The sequence below is a fragment of the Trichoplusia ni genome, chromosome 20 (genome assembly GCF_003590095.1).
Source record: "Trichoplusia ni isolate ovarian cell line Hi5 chromosome 20, tn1, whole genome shotgun sequence".
In the NCBI taxonomy this organism is placed as follows: Eukaryota; Metazoa; Arthropoda; class Insecta; order Lepidoptera; family Noctuidae; genus Trichoplusia; species Trichoplusia ni.
The window spans coordinates 5,937,830-5,952,304 of NC_039497.1; the positions used below are offsets into that span (position 1 = coordinate 5,937,830).

General features: G+C 36.5%; 1 protein-coding gene across 1 annotated transcript; it reads left to right on the top strand.

The window, feature by feature from the left end:
- The first annotated feature begins 1,462 nt into the window (after positions 1-1,462).
- Positions 1,463-14,453, top strand: LOC113503744 (fatty-acid amide hydrolase 2-like). Its single transcript, XM_026885827.1, has 12 exons — positions 1,463-1,587; positions 6,840-7,086; positions 8,108-8,234; positions 8,577-8,748; positions 9,836-9,960; positions 10,320-10,409; positions 10,833-10,981; positions 11,988-12,070; positions 12,410-12,596; positions 13,003-13,125; positions 13,620-13,757; positions 14,187-14,453. The coding sequence occupies exons 2-12, from the start codon at positions 6,859-6,861 to the stop codon at positions 14,328-14,330; spliced, it is 1,566 nt and encodes a 521-aa protein (XP_026741628.1). The 5' UTR covers positions 1,463-1,587; positions 6,840-6,858; the 3' UTR covers positions 14,331-14,453.
- The last annotated feature ends 22 nt before the right edge of the window (positions 14,454-14,475 follow it).

Below are 14,475 nucleotides of genomic sequence, written 5' to 3' on the forward strand. Positions count from 1 at the left end.
ACAAGAAGAAATAATATTATTGGTCGTTATTATATTGTTTCAGGACTGATCGTCGCAGCCATTTAGATCTCACTTTTTTCAGCATTCAAGTCAACAACACAAGCAAATATCATAATATTGAATTTGGCTTTATTTCATATTTATGTTTTTGATGGGATACTCGATAGATTTCTTCAAAGAGCGCGATGTTGGTGTCTTTGTGCACTTGAAAGTCGAATTATGGGCACAAATAATGCAATGCCTTAGTGCGGAAGTCTTTTAAAAATAGTATTTTGGCCTATATTATTCGTACTTTTATATAAATAATTATCACGTATCACGAAAAACGGTCAAAAAGATTATACAAATTTGGTCATAGTTTTACTGAAAACCAATATTGTCTGAATCCTGGTTTCTTTATCGACTGCGGCTGCTGAGCACACCACGGTGTGAACATTGTCCTTCCTTAGCCTACAAGTGCAAACAACAGTATTTTGATAAGCAATTTATTGCTCCTAGATGTTAATAAGTTAGATGGTAAATAATGTCAAAAAACTAATTTATATCGCTTTGAACTCACGTGTTTTTAGTGTTACTGACAAATATTATGAAGATGAACTATGCCTTATAAACTACTAGCTCTTACTGTGGTTCCGCCCGCTACAAATCGAGAATGATCCCACATAATCCTTAAATCGGGATAAAAATATATCCTATGTGTTAATCCTGGTCATAAACAATCTGTGTACCTACCAAGTTTCTTAAAAATTGGCTCAGTGGTTTTTGCGTGAAACAGGAACCATACATTTAATAAAATCTTCCGCGTGGACTTACTTTTAAATAAAAAAAAAGGTTTTTCCTTCAAACTTAGAGCCTAACTAGTACAATATTATTAATACATAGAGTCTCTATAATGTAATTTCATGTCAATGGAGAGCTGCAAAAAAAAGTTATCCGCCATTTTATGGGAACTGCCATCTTGGAGTCCTTAGCATTTCACGCTGGCAAAAAAATATTGTCTATTTTGTACAATATTATGTTGTCAAAACGGAACTATGAGACATGCTCCAGGTTTGATTCCCACTCTTTTAAATGGGTCTCTCTTGTATTACCTACACTACAAATATGTGTAACTTCCAGGAGCCGGAAAAGTATTGAAATTAAAAGATTTTTGCAATGAAAGACCTGATGAATGAAAGCAGTTTTGATTTATTTTTTCTGGCTGTAGATTTATGATTATGTCATTCAAAGTCAGCCATCGGAATAACTAGTTTTATAGCCGTTAAAAGGCAGATTACCTATTAAACGTTCCGTACTATCATTGGCCATAGAAACCACAATCGATAGAACCTTCTCAGAGTTACTGCGCAATTTCAGTAGTCCGTAATGTTTTTTCTCCTTTAACTCACCGGCCGGCATTAAATGTTACGAAATACGTGCATATACGTACAATGGAGAATAATCAAGGCGCTCAAGTATATCATTCAGTGCCTTCCGAAACTCGCGGCAGAATGCACGCGTGAGACCGTCTGTGATATATTTTAAAAAAAGTGGTTTATCTATTGTGGATATAGAGCTGTCAACATTTCTACACTTCGCGCGCAAAGTGTACGTTGATTTTTTATTTGTTTGCTTTTATTGTTTCAATTTAAAAAGTTGTAAAATGACCGTTTTAGTAGATAACAATAGAATTTCTTTTTCATTATCGTATAAAATTCCTAAACGATAAATACTATATGAATATCGTTGATAAAAATTGAGAAGTTAATCAAACCAACTATTTAATTGATATTTAATGACTGCTCACATAAATACACAATACTTAGTTAACATGAATGTATTAATTACGCATTCTGACACTTTTGACTGTAGTCATCCACACGTACCGATATTTAGTATGTTTTTCTTACATTTGATTTATCTTTGGTAAAAATATTTCCATGTCATGCAATTACAATTATTGTAATTACCATTTATATAAAAATCTTTACAAAATTCTGTAGTGTTTCTTATTCGTCTTGATAGAGTCGGTTGTCGCAGTTGTTTGCTAAAGCGTTCCTGTTCCTATCTGGCTTTAGAAAATAGGAAAGCAAAACACACCGGTTTAGCCGGCAGGAGTCCGGTAAACTCCCTCGTCTTATGCCCTAAATGGAAGAAGCACATGTAGCATCCCACCGACTAAAAAAATATTGGAAATTCACACTCAATCTCCTGCTCAACCTCTGACATATTCTAACTACCAGTATATGAAATGAATACCTAATATCTACATCACCTTAGTTCGCTAAGTAAATTTATACAAACGTAACGAAAAAGTAACTTAAAATCAAATGTATAAAACTATAAATAGTTTATTCAAATTATATTGTTTTAAAAACAAAATCGACATTCAATAAAAAGCTTATGTGCCGAATTTGATGATAGATATACAAACGGGACAAAAGAACGGCTATTTACCGTTGAATAAAAAAAAAAAAACAAGAAAATCGGTTCGAAAGACTGTGGTAAAAAAAAAAACAAATTACTGACAAATTAAGTACTCCTTCTTTTTGAACTCTCGAAAAATAGACAACTTTCCTATTTTAGGACTAATGGGCATATCAGTAGAATGTTATTGGACCCAATAAACCGCAAGTCAATCATAAAATCTGTTTGGAAATAAACATGTAAAAAACAGCTAAGTATACGTAATGAGCGTCATTGTTAAAACGCTGATACAAAGGTGTAAGCATTACGGGGACGTGATTTATGTGGGAAATGTGTGAACGTATTTACTTGCGTAAGTAATTTGAACCACACATTATATGGTAGGTATGCTAAAATGCATTGCATACTTATAGTATCAAATTATTCAGCCTTTTCGAAGTTTGTTTTCATAGATCATGACAATTTTGTAATCGTTCATGACGACGTGAAAGAGTAAAAATAAATACACAATTATTATAGTCGTTTTTTTTTTAAAATGGTGAAAGTCCACTACTTGGCTTGTTAATCGTGTCACCACACTGTAGGTACCTATTATTATTTTATTTTTCTAATATCTATCACTCTTAGTATTTACCTAGTTTATTCTATGTTCTAATAATATGTTTACGTAGTATATATATATTTATCTAAATGTACGCCATTAACTACCCTGTTTCAAATTCTTCCATAATCCGATTCCATCCAAAGGTTGTCTGGAAGAGATTGCTTTTTACCGATAAGACCGCCTTTTGTACTCATCATATTATTTGTATTGACCTAAATTGTTTCTCCTTATGGTGTACAATAAAGAGTATTCTATCTATCTATCTATTATACGGTTAGCAAGTTTACAAGCTTAAATACTGAATGCATACTGAAATAATAGTGTAGGTTCCGTCGATACAAAATATCTGACACATACCAGTTATGTGAACTTTTACATCATAGATAATTAGGGGGTTATCTACGTTTTAGATAAAACCTAAAATGTTTAGAAATTATTGTACTATGAAGTAACTATTCAGAAATTATATTAAAATATTTTTTGTCCGGACAAATATAGAATCCCTACAATTTCACACTTTCACATAATTGACCAAAATCAAAAGCGATCCCTAAGGACTCCGGTTGGGTCCGAAACTAGTCGGGCTTCCCCGATAAATACGCGTGAGTAAACCGTTACATCATTTAATAATGAATCATTCTCACGACAGTAACTATAAAAATTTCCAATTTCACGGATAACCCTATAGTAAAGGCCACCACGTTATACCCAATGCACGTAGTCATTTACTTCCATAAATGTCATCAATTTTGGCTCAGTACTTTTTATTTGAAGTCGATTGTGTTTTTGTTGTTGAAACAATATTAGTTTTACAAATTTTCGGCATAAAAAAACCTAAATAGAATTATTCTATACACATGTTTGATCTTTTGTAAGTATTTTCATATTATTATGAATTGAAATCATCGGAGTTTAAAATAGCTAGATTGAGTTATCACGTGCCTGTATTTATTTGTTTTGAGTAAACTCGACACCATTGCCGGTTCACCTTGACAGATGGCAAGTGCAGTAAGGTCGCTATTTAAGGGTTTCATTCGAAATAAAACTTATTAAAAGATGTGACTTGGACCGTTGTATTGGCAAAGATTATCATCATCATCATCTGCCCAGCCTTTTCCCCATCTATTTAGGGTCGGCTGCCAGGTTTACGGGATTTAAGTCAACGTAGTCTTAATGCAAATTTAATTCTGAGTTTATCTTTAAAAAGAGAATTGTCAACAGAAGACAATATACAGATTATTTACTTAAATACTCCTTGGTTTAAAAATAATTTAGTTTGCTGAAAAACGGTGCCAGTGCAAAGATGTACTAAAATAGTTCTAGGACCGTTTTTAGCCCTCGTTTTGCAAGAAGTCGAGTAAGGTTTGTCCTGGGCAATGACCGGTGTTATGGGGAATGTAACATGTTGGGTATACACACGAACACAATCGAGAAACTGGCGATGAAGATCAATAGACTTTTCTTGACAATTTCGATATTCGGTCGCCGCCATTATAATCAACGATTGATTGATGTGGAAACCTTACAAAGAGATTTTTAGGTTTGTCTTTACATAAACTCTAGTGTCTTCGTTCATCCCAAATACTTAGATGAGGGCCTAAGTTAATTTTTGGACGAATATTTACTGACATGCTGACACTTAGTCGCATGAAGTAAATCTATTTATAGATTTCTTAATGGAAATGTTGAAAGTCAAGCACTTTAACCCGGTAAACACTTATTTCTCGTATAATAGGTACTTACTTAGTGTTACGAATTCGAATGTTAATTTGCAGTTGGACCTTTGAGCATCTAATGAACATATAGTAAAAGACTTTTACACTAAAGCCGCAGCCCACTGACGTTTAACGAACGTCGCCTCTGCGCAAACGCTCCTTAAACGCCACTGAGTTAACGGCCTTATATTAGTAAAGTGTGTTCTTTCTACACATGCAAAAGCATAAAACGATTTTGAAAATATTTGTTTTATTCATAAAATGATTCAACGCAAAATATTTTTTGATTACCTGAATGCTACCTAGTTTTACCTAGTTTATTCTATGTTCTAATAATATGTTTACGTAGTATATATATATTTATCTAAATGTACGCCATTAACTACCCCGTTTCAAATTCTTCCATAATTCGATTCCATCCAAAGGTTGTCTGGAAGAGATTGCTTTTTAGCGATAAGACCGCCTTTTGTACTCATCATATTATTTGTATTGACCTAAATTGTTTTTCCTTATGGTGTACAATAAAGAGTATTCTATCTATCTACTTTTGCCTTTTTTGAAATCCAGTTTTATCTCAATCCAGCCATGACATGCTTTCGAGCATGATAAAGTTAAAAAATTGTATAAGTCAAGTCAAGTGTCATTTTGGATTGCATGAAAGAAGTAAATTAAATACCAGTTTTAAATTTTGCAGTAATGCTTTCTTGTTTATCTCTTCTGTAAAACATCTACAAAATTTTGTGTTCTGTTAAGAAATTACATTTATTCACCTAATCATTCTTTATTTGGTAATTCTAAAAACCGGTAAAGTGTAGCCAGGAGATTGAGGGTTCCATACAAACAGTGTGGCAACACAAATACATCTTATGTAAAAATGACAACTGCCTAGGTATCATGGTTCATGAGATTTAGCCTGATGACGATCGGACAGACAGTGGCACAGACGGGCTTCGTTTGTACCGGTTGTTTACGGAACCCTAACAACCGTTTCCACCAGTTATTTAAGCTACTGTAGTTACTAACCTCTATGCATGAGTGCATGACAGTACGAATTTACGCAATACAGCAATAGGTTGGTGGTTCGACGACCGAGTTAAGTAATTGTGATCATTTGGAAAGTTCCCGCCTTCAGCCGACTGCCTTGTGTAACTACACGATTAACTCAAGTAACGGTAATGAGATACGGCTATTTTAATGCATATGAAAATAATCATAAGCATGAAAAAGTCTGCTCGAAATTTATTTTAGAAGCTTTAAGTTATTTTAAAACGATGATGCCTTCCAAGAAAGAGGATATAATATTTTGTGTGATATACCATATGCATGGTATGTATGAGAAGTATGTAAGAATAAATGAGTCATAAATCCTACGATTTTTACACACGCGTAATTTTATTATACAATGGATCAAGTCATAGACTTTTTACTTCACTGCCTCAGCACTAGTGTTATTTTTGCAGTGCAAGCGAAACACTGCTACGTAGAGTATAACCCGTCTCACTTCCAATGACCCTTGTTTACGAGTTCAAGGGAGAAACAGGCAGAGATATTGTTTTCTGCCATAAGAACAACAATAAACTATAACTTATTTTTAATAACGTTTAATAATTGAGTTGCGCACATTATCTAGATGGCATTGCCAATTAACTTGGACGTATCATAGAAATCTTGTTTTATGAACAACAGTCGACATGCAATTTTAAAATTATAAACGAGTGAGTAGTATAATTAAGTGTACTCTGATAGATCTCGAGGACCTACCGAAGTCTGTAAGTAGAAATAAGAGCCCCAATTTCTGTATGCGAGGTAAAACAGATGCAACTTTAAATTCAAATGAGGACTTGTCCCGAAACAGTAAAGAGTCTCTCATTTTCCTGCCAACAGGGATAATTAAGTACTATACGTAACTGGAACTTCAGGAACCCTTACACCTCAACCAGGTACTGAGTATTATTGCAGTTCTGAAAACTCACTACGCGACGGACAAGGATGTAGCTCTTAAAAGACAGAAAAAATATTAATGGCCCCCAGAAACAAACACCTCCAAAAACAAACGTTGTTTAATAAAGCAGACATTGGTTTTAGATTTTGAATAGTTCTTTTTTTCTTTACAGGTGAAACCAAGATCCGAAAATGGGGAACATTTGGAGAGCTCTATATATTTATACGAGGTTAGCCTTTGACCTGGCTGTAGACTTCTTCTTCTCGCTGTACTGGGACAGAAGGAAGAAACCCATCCCGGACCTGGACAAGAAACATGCGATTCTGACAGAGAGTGCTGTGACCCTCGCCAAGAAGATAAGGCAGAAAGAACTCAAGTCAGAAGATCTAGTTAGAGCTGTGATTGAAAGAATTAAGGAGGTGAGTTTAAGGAGGTTTTTTTATGATGACTTGTTTTTTTTAGCCTCCCGCATGCTTTGAAGTTGTCCGGTGTTATATATTTTTTTCTTCGTTTTTAGTGTTAACATATTTCTAAATAATTTCTTCCCATCTTCCAAGACTGTCAATTGTTTTTTGAGTGTCGATTCGATGATGGTTTCATATTTTATCTGGTTAACAGTAGTTGCAATGAACATGACGGGCATATGGCGACGTCCTAGAAAAATTACCATTCCAATCAATGAAGGACGGCTATTTGACAATTGTTTGTTTAAAAACACAACATGTATCATTTACCGTTTTAGGTGGCATTGAGTAGGTAATGTCAGAAAAACAAAATACGTCAATCACACTTGACAAAAACAGCATCGATTTGGAATCAACGCAAAAAGTATCATGCTAGGCGGAGCTAAAATATTTACTTTTTGTCAGTGTCCATTTTAACACGTCTGGGTGATATTTCAATGAGTTATAAATATGTATCAGTTTAAGTATTCATCCATTAAATTTAATGATTAACTGATATGCTTCAATGCAATCATATTATTCACAGTACAAGTATGTATGTATTATACTAGTTCTATAACCGTATATTTCGTGTAGACAGTTAGACACTCAACTTTAATATTTCTATGGGTGGCCATTAGATTTTTTTCATAAAAAGTTTCACCAACAACAACATATTATATATTTGTAGGTAATATAGAAAAAATTTAAACAATTACTTATGGGTAAACTCCAGAAGTACATTAGATAGTTTCATACATTTTTTTTTTGATAAAAAAAGAACTGTTTTGGACTCTACAAGGAGTCTAATTGTCTAATGATCACGATCCTTCTATATTGATTATTTTGATTGATATACACGGTGATTTTTAGTCGTCTTACAAAAGCAGCCCAGTTCATGTAACCAATGATTAGAACACGTTCATGATAAAAATAGGTATTTATGAGATTTGAATAAATTTAAAAAGCAATTGTTATATCAATCGGTAATTTCCAGGTTAACCCAATGATAAATGCTGTAGCTGCTGATAGGTACGAAGCTGCGATCTATGAAGCTAAAGAGGTGGACGCACTCATTGCCAGCGGGATCTCAGAGGAGGAGGCTAGCAAGAAACCATTCTTAGGTGAGTATCTCTGTGGAGCACAATAGGGATGATGCCTGCTGGTGCAGCGGGATTGTCCGAAAGGCTTACAGTGGCCCCGGTACACGTAAGGCAAAGTAAGGAACATGGGTAGGTTTTAGTCAGTAGAAGTCTGACACTCCGATCCGCTCAACCCAAAGTGGAAGAACTCTTTTGATGATTTCCCATCCGAAAAAGAGGCCAAGGAACAAATTGGCCATTACAGCATTTTACAGTTCAGGACACAGTATTTAGAATGTGGCATTAAATACCTTATTTTAACACCTTGTCATTTAACTATATTTTTCCAAAAGGAACCAAAAACGAATTTCCTAATTTTCCCAGGTGTCCCATTCACGTCGAAGGAGAGTCAAGCGGTGAAAGGTCTGCCCTTCACCCTGGGGCTGTGGTGGCGCCGCAAGGAGGTCGCTACTGAAGACAGCGAAGCCATCGTCAGGCTGAAGGCGGCCGGAGCCATCGTCGTAGCTGCAACCAACTTGCCGGAGCTGCTGGTTTGGTGAGAAAGTGCTGCATCATATAATCTGTCAGTCAGTCTGATTGTGAATTATTTAGCAAAGGTTTTTTTGTTCCGTCCCTTCTAAGAATGAGCTTATGAGACAGGTCGTGAGTTTGACCAAAAGCTGTCGCCCCATACATTTTATTCTCGAATTCCACTTGAAATCAATCAACAGCGTACAGTGTAGGTTCATGTAATAACTGAATGTCTGCCTTAGATACTATACATATCTGCCGACTTCATAGGCTAATTTTCACTGAGATATCAGAAATTCAGGCAAAATGTTTAACAACCTGCAAATTCTACACCATAAAACGTAAGTTACCAAAATTAGACACGGATATTGTACAAGTACCTAATTAATAGATACTAACGATTATTTATTTAAATAATCTTAATGACTTAAATATTAAGTAAAGAGTCCGGTTGAAGATATATCCTAATGAGGTCCAAACTCCAAAGTATGATCATTAATTTATCAGTTTCTGTACACCAAATATTGATAGAAAGTCTTAATATTGTTGACTCATGACAATTATTAATTCCCTTCGTTGATAAGTACTTGTAACGGAAATGTTTGTCAATACTGATTGCCATTGATGTGGCATTTTAAAAATAATATTTATCGATACAAGCTTTGGGCTTGGATCTCGCAATTCGTATTATGGAATAAAATGTTGTTTTGACGTTGTGCAAGCTGAAGTGGTAAGGATAAATTGGCTTCGATCGCAAAAATCTGCTGAAGACAGTTTAAAGTTACAGAATTCATTAAAGCCCTTTCCAGTTTTATACTTTTCAGACTTGGTTTTGAAAGCACTCCACTAACGACAAGCACATTGGTTGGCAAAAAACTCTAACTAACATGACCAATTCTAAAACGAAGAGTTCCATACAAATATGCGCCTGAAGAAAATTAAATTACCAATCGTTGCACATAATCTGTGTAAATTCTAATTATTTAGCTATTATGATTCTGGAAAAACAATCTGGTGATGGATAAACATGCAGACATGCTTTGTAATAGGGTTCCATTATACCCTTTGCCTGGGAAAAACGTCCTTGTTGAGCATTTCCTGTGACACTGCAGGCAGGAGACCCGCAACCCGGTGTACGGCATGTCCCGCAACCCGCACCACACGGGGCGCTCGCCGGGCGGCTCCAGCGGCGCCGAGGCCGCGCTCTCCGCCACCTGCGCCTCCGTCGTCAGCCTCTGTCAGTATCTCATCACCTGCTAGAATTAACTAGAATGTAAAATCATTTGCTGGATTGGAAAAAAATAATCGCAGTCTGGGCTTAAAGCCCTATTGACTATTGGCTAAACGCATCGCCATCAAAAACCAAGACAGCAGGACTAGCATGTCCAAAAGAGGATAAAGAAAAGCAATTCAATCTTTAAATATTTTAGTAACTTATTTGTTCGATCTTATTTGACTGCTTACAGCCTGCGTTATAAAAATTTAATTAATTTAACAACACGGCTCTACCCCGTACAATAGTATTAAGTTCAATTAAACAAAGATGTTTTCGTCAGAAGTGATATTTTTCATAAAACTGTCATGTACAATTCCTAGGTTCGGACCTCGGCGGTTCCACCCGTATGCCAGCGTTCTACTGCGGCTTGTTTGGACATCACGTCACTCCCGGCAACACTAACTCAAGAGGTATGGAAAAGGCATTTCCAGTATAAAGATAATTGTAGCAAAAAGTACAGAAAACGGATGAGAATACAAAAAAAGTAGGCGATCAGCTCATTGGAGCAATAAATTTAATAAAACAGCTAGCAACAGTCTGACAATTCTCTTGATTAATCCCCGTAAATTCGATTTGGAACTAAGTAAAGCCTTCACAATAATAACTAAAATTATAACTACGAATCAAGTTTCCTTTTGATACGACTACCTCAGAACAAAGGTCATGTTTTGCGAGCGTATTTAATATATGTATTTACCATAATTTCCACTTTCGACGCGACCTTAATCCCAAACAATTAAGCGGTCGTTGAAGTCGCCAGATTTCTGACATGGAAAAAAAATGGAATGCCTAACCAAATTCTCGAATCTAAAATCTCCACTTCATCTTCCCAGGAGTGTGCTTCCGCAAAGCTGACGTAGAGGACACGATGCTGTCGCTGGGCTTCATCTCCAAGCACGTGGAGGACCTGGCGCCGCTCTCCAAGGTCATCGCCGGTGACAAAGCTGACAAGCTGAAGCTGGACAAAGTTGTCGATATTAAGGTGAGGACACCATATAATACAGAAGTTTCGTACAATTGTTTAGTTCTATTAGATATAGCGACTTCTAATATTTAATGTTTGGCACGGCATCTACAAACTTACATTCTTCTTGTATACCATATTATAAACCAGTCTTTCCCAAAGTGGGCGATAACGCCCCCTTGTGGGCGCTGCAGGTCTCATGGGGGGCGGTAAGAGACGCAGAAAGAAAATGGGGACGTTGTGATTGTATGTTACCTACAGACTGCGCTGAGGTTTCAAGTTGCGGGTTATAATAAAAGTTTCGTTTAGAATTCTCCGTTAATATACATATTATATAGGTCACAATTATTAATTAATTTAACTTCAAGTTATAGTGGTTTTTAAACAGGTGAAAAAATAGGGGCGCTAAAAAAATATTTATTCTCAAAGTGGGCAGTAGACAAAATAAGTTTGGGAACCACTGTTATAAACGGAAGATAATGTGCTGCTAGAGTTTGTTGCGCTGTTCCATCTCTCAAAGCAAAAGCACTTGGGAAGCGTAACTGTGTGCTGTCCAATGTAAATTGTCCCACGAAAAGTGACGACCTCCGTGGTCGCGTGGCGTACGCACCGGTTTCAAGGTATCACTAGCTCAGGTCCCAGGATTGATCCCCAGTCGGTTCAATGTAAAATTCACATTTCCATATTGTCTCGGGTCTGGGTGTCTGTGAAGGTTCAACCTTCGTTGTATCTGAATTCCATAACACAAGTGCTTTAGCAACTTACTTTGGGTTCGGAACAATGTATGTTATGTAGTCCGCATTTATTTTATTTTTATCCTTCAAAAAGTGCTACTTTGAATCTGGCTGGAGACTTGCAAAGTCGTTCAAATAAGTCCGCTGAAGCAGACATAGCTAGAGGTCAAGCGAACTGCGGAGATCTGAAACGACTTCAGGATTAATTCGATCATTCCATTAATTAACAACATACACATAAATAAACTTTCTGCGTTTCTTGCTTCAGAAAGATTTTTTTGATATTACAGGACATCAAGTTTTACTATATGGAGACGAGCAAAGATCTGATGGTGAGCACAATCAGGGCTGACCTGAGAGGCGCTATGAAGAGGTGAGAACGAAACAGAACATGAAACCTGCGCTTTTAGGATAGTTTTACAACTTCCATTAGTAATTTGTAAATAGTAACTAGTTCAATATCTTACGGAGAATAATATAAACATGTCCTCGTAACGGCACGATATTTTTGCAAACATAACTTTCTGGCATAACTACCGGACGGAGTGAAAAAATTTAAGGGAGGCCTTTGCCCTGCATTTGGACAGTCAAGAAAAAAAACTTTTCCAACACCTGTCTGACAAATGTTAAAAATACGACCCTACCCAAGTTTCTCAAAAAGAAAAGCGAAGGATCACATTTATAAGTAACTTTTACCCCATTTTTTCTCCAGAGTAATAACCAGGATTAGCCAAGAGACCACCTCATCAGACAAGGCCCCCGAGCCGTACTACCACCGCGGCTTCGACCACATGTACAACCTGTGGAAGTACTGGATGACCAAGGAGGCTGACTACAAGAGCATCTTAAACACTAACGGGACTAACGATGCTAATGGACTCATTGAGTTGGCTAAAAAGGTAGGTGTTAAACCTGTATTTTTGCTTATGCTTTCATTAACTTTGCTTGTATGTATGTAGGTTTGTAACCGACTCCTTAAGACTTAGTTCTTGTCATAGTATCCTATAAGCTAGTGACATTGGAAAGGCCCTAAAAAGCATTTTGGAGTGCTAAAAAGTCGTCGTTAAAAACCAAACTCCAACCTCTCTCTCTTCCCAGCTATGCATATGTATTATGTCCCACATGGTGGTGGGGTCAGCTTTCCTAATTTTTCTTCTCCACTTACCTGACCAGAAAATTTAACTTTAACTTTATGTCATCCAGTTAGAATTTGAAGCATTGAGAACCTCTTCTTTCTTTAAGTTGGTTGATAAACATTTGCATTTATTTATTGAATGAATAATTATATTAAATTTTGTTTCCCAGGTGGTGGGTCTGAGCCACAACTGTCTGTTCACCATCGTGCGGTTGATCGAGGACCAGTACCTGCCGAAGATCGACTCCGAATGGGCGGAGAAGATCTCCAAGGAATTGAAAGATGACTTATTTGTAAGTAGATACCTGCCTTTGTTATATATCGACTTACTTACGTCACTTAAGTAGAAGAGGTGGCAATTTTAATCAGCCAATCGAATCGCCCAAATGAATGGAACTCACAATTTACGTTACAAACCAGTTACGAGACAGATTTTTAATTTCAGTACATTTTGAGCGATTTATTCACTTATAGCGCTCAGAGAAATGATATAATCGTCTAGTGGTAAGAGACCCTGATTGCTATACCGGATGTTGTGGGTTTGATTGTGTGACGAGGTCTTTTTTTTTTGATGATTGATAAGATCTCTTTTTCCGTGTCTGGGCGTAATTTATCTCAAAAATATAAATATGTTTATCAATAGTCTAGTAATAATCAATAGTCGATAATTACATCGTCTTGTAATTATCCCAGAATCTATCAAGACTGACGACTAGTCTTTATGCATTCATTCAGACTACAAGGCACAAAAATACTAACCACTTTATCTTCTTTATGCTATTTTCAGAGTAAGCTGGGTGACAACGGTGTCCTGCTGATGCCGAGCGGTCCGCAGCCGGCGCCCTACCACTACTCCTGCTTCCTGAGGCCCTACAACTTCGCCTACTGGGGCATCGTCAACGCCCTCAAGTGTCCCGCTACACAGGTAATGCCTTATTCTTTTTCTGACATACATATAAAACCTTCATTTGGAAACTTGAGTTATTATTAAAAAAAAAACATAGTTGGCTAGTTTTTTTAGGGTTGAGCCGTGGAGACTTTTAAATGCCAACACTTTCCTTATAAAGAAAAAAACATGAGGTTTCGAGTTAATAAGTGACCTGATAGTTTCTTAATTGGCTTCAATTGAAACAGCCTTTTCGGTTTAAAACTTTCGTCAGAAATAGTGGTTAATATGAAACTAAGTATTTCCATAATATAAGGAAGAAAAAAAACTATCATTTTTTCAATCGAATAAATTCGATAAAAATTAGTAGACTAGGACGGCCACCTTCAGTCGAGTTTTTACAACATGGATCCAACACTACTTTGTGGACTGTCCAAAGCACCTTCTAACACTTGTTCCTATTCCCAGGTTCCCCTTGGCGTGAACTCCCAAGGCCTACCCTTGGGTATCCAAGTGGTAGCCGCTCCATACAACGACGCGCTCTGCCTCACTGTCGCCAAGTACTTGGAGAAGGAGTTCGGAGGAGCCGTCAGGGCTTGCAAAATCAAATAGATTGTAGACTAAGTCGCATCGGTCACCCGTGACCGAACTCAATAGTTTCCTATTATATTATGTTACTATGTCTAATTAAACATGTGAAGGATTAATAAATCTTATTTTATATTTTTTATAAGATGTGTGTGTTTTCTTTTTGTTA

Coding starts and splice junctions, on each gene's coding strand:
- LOC113503744 (XM_026885827.1), top strand. CDS start 6,859: ATGGGGAACATTTGGAGAGCTCTATATATTTATACGAGGTTAGCCTTT. Junction 12,071..12,409: donor CTGAGAGGCGCTATGAAGAG/GTGAGAACGAAA, acceptor TTTTTTCTCCAG/AGTAATAACCAGGATTAGCC. Junction 13,126..13,619: donor AATTGAAAGATGACTTATTT/GTAAGTAGATAC, acceptor TGCTATTTTCAG/AGTAAGCTGGGTGACAACGG.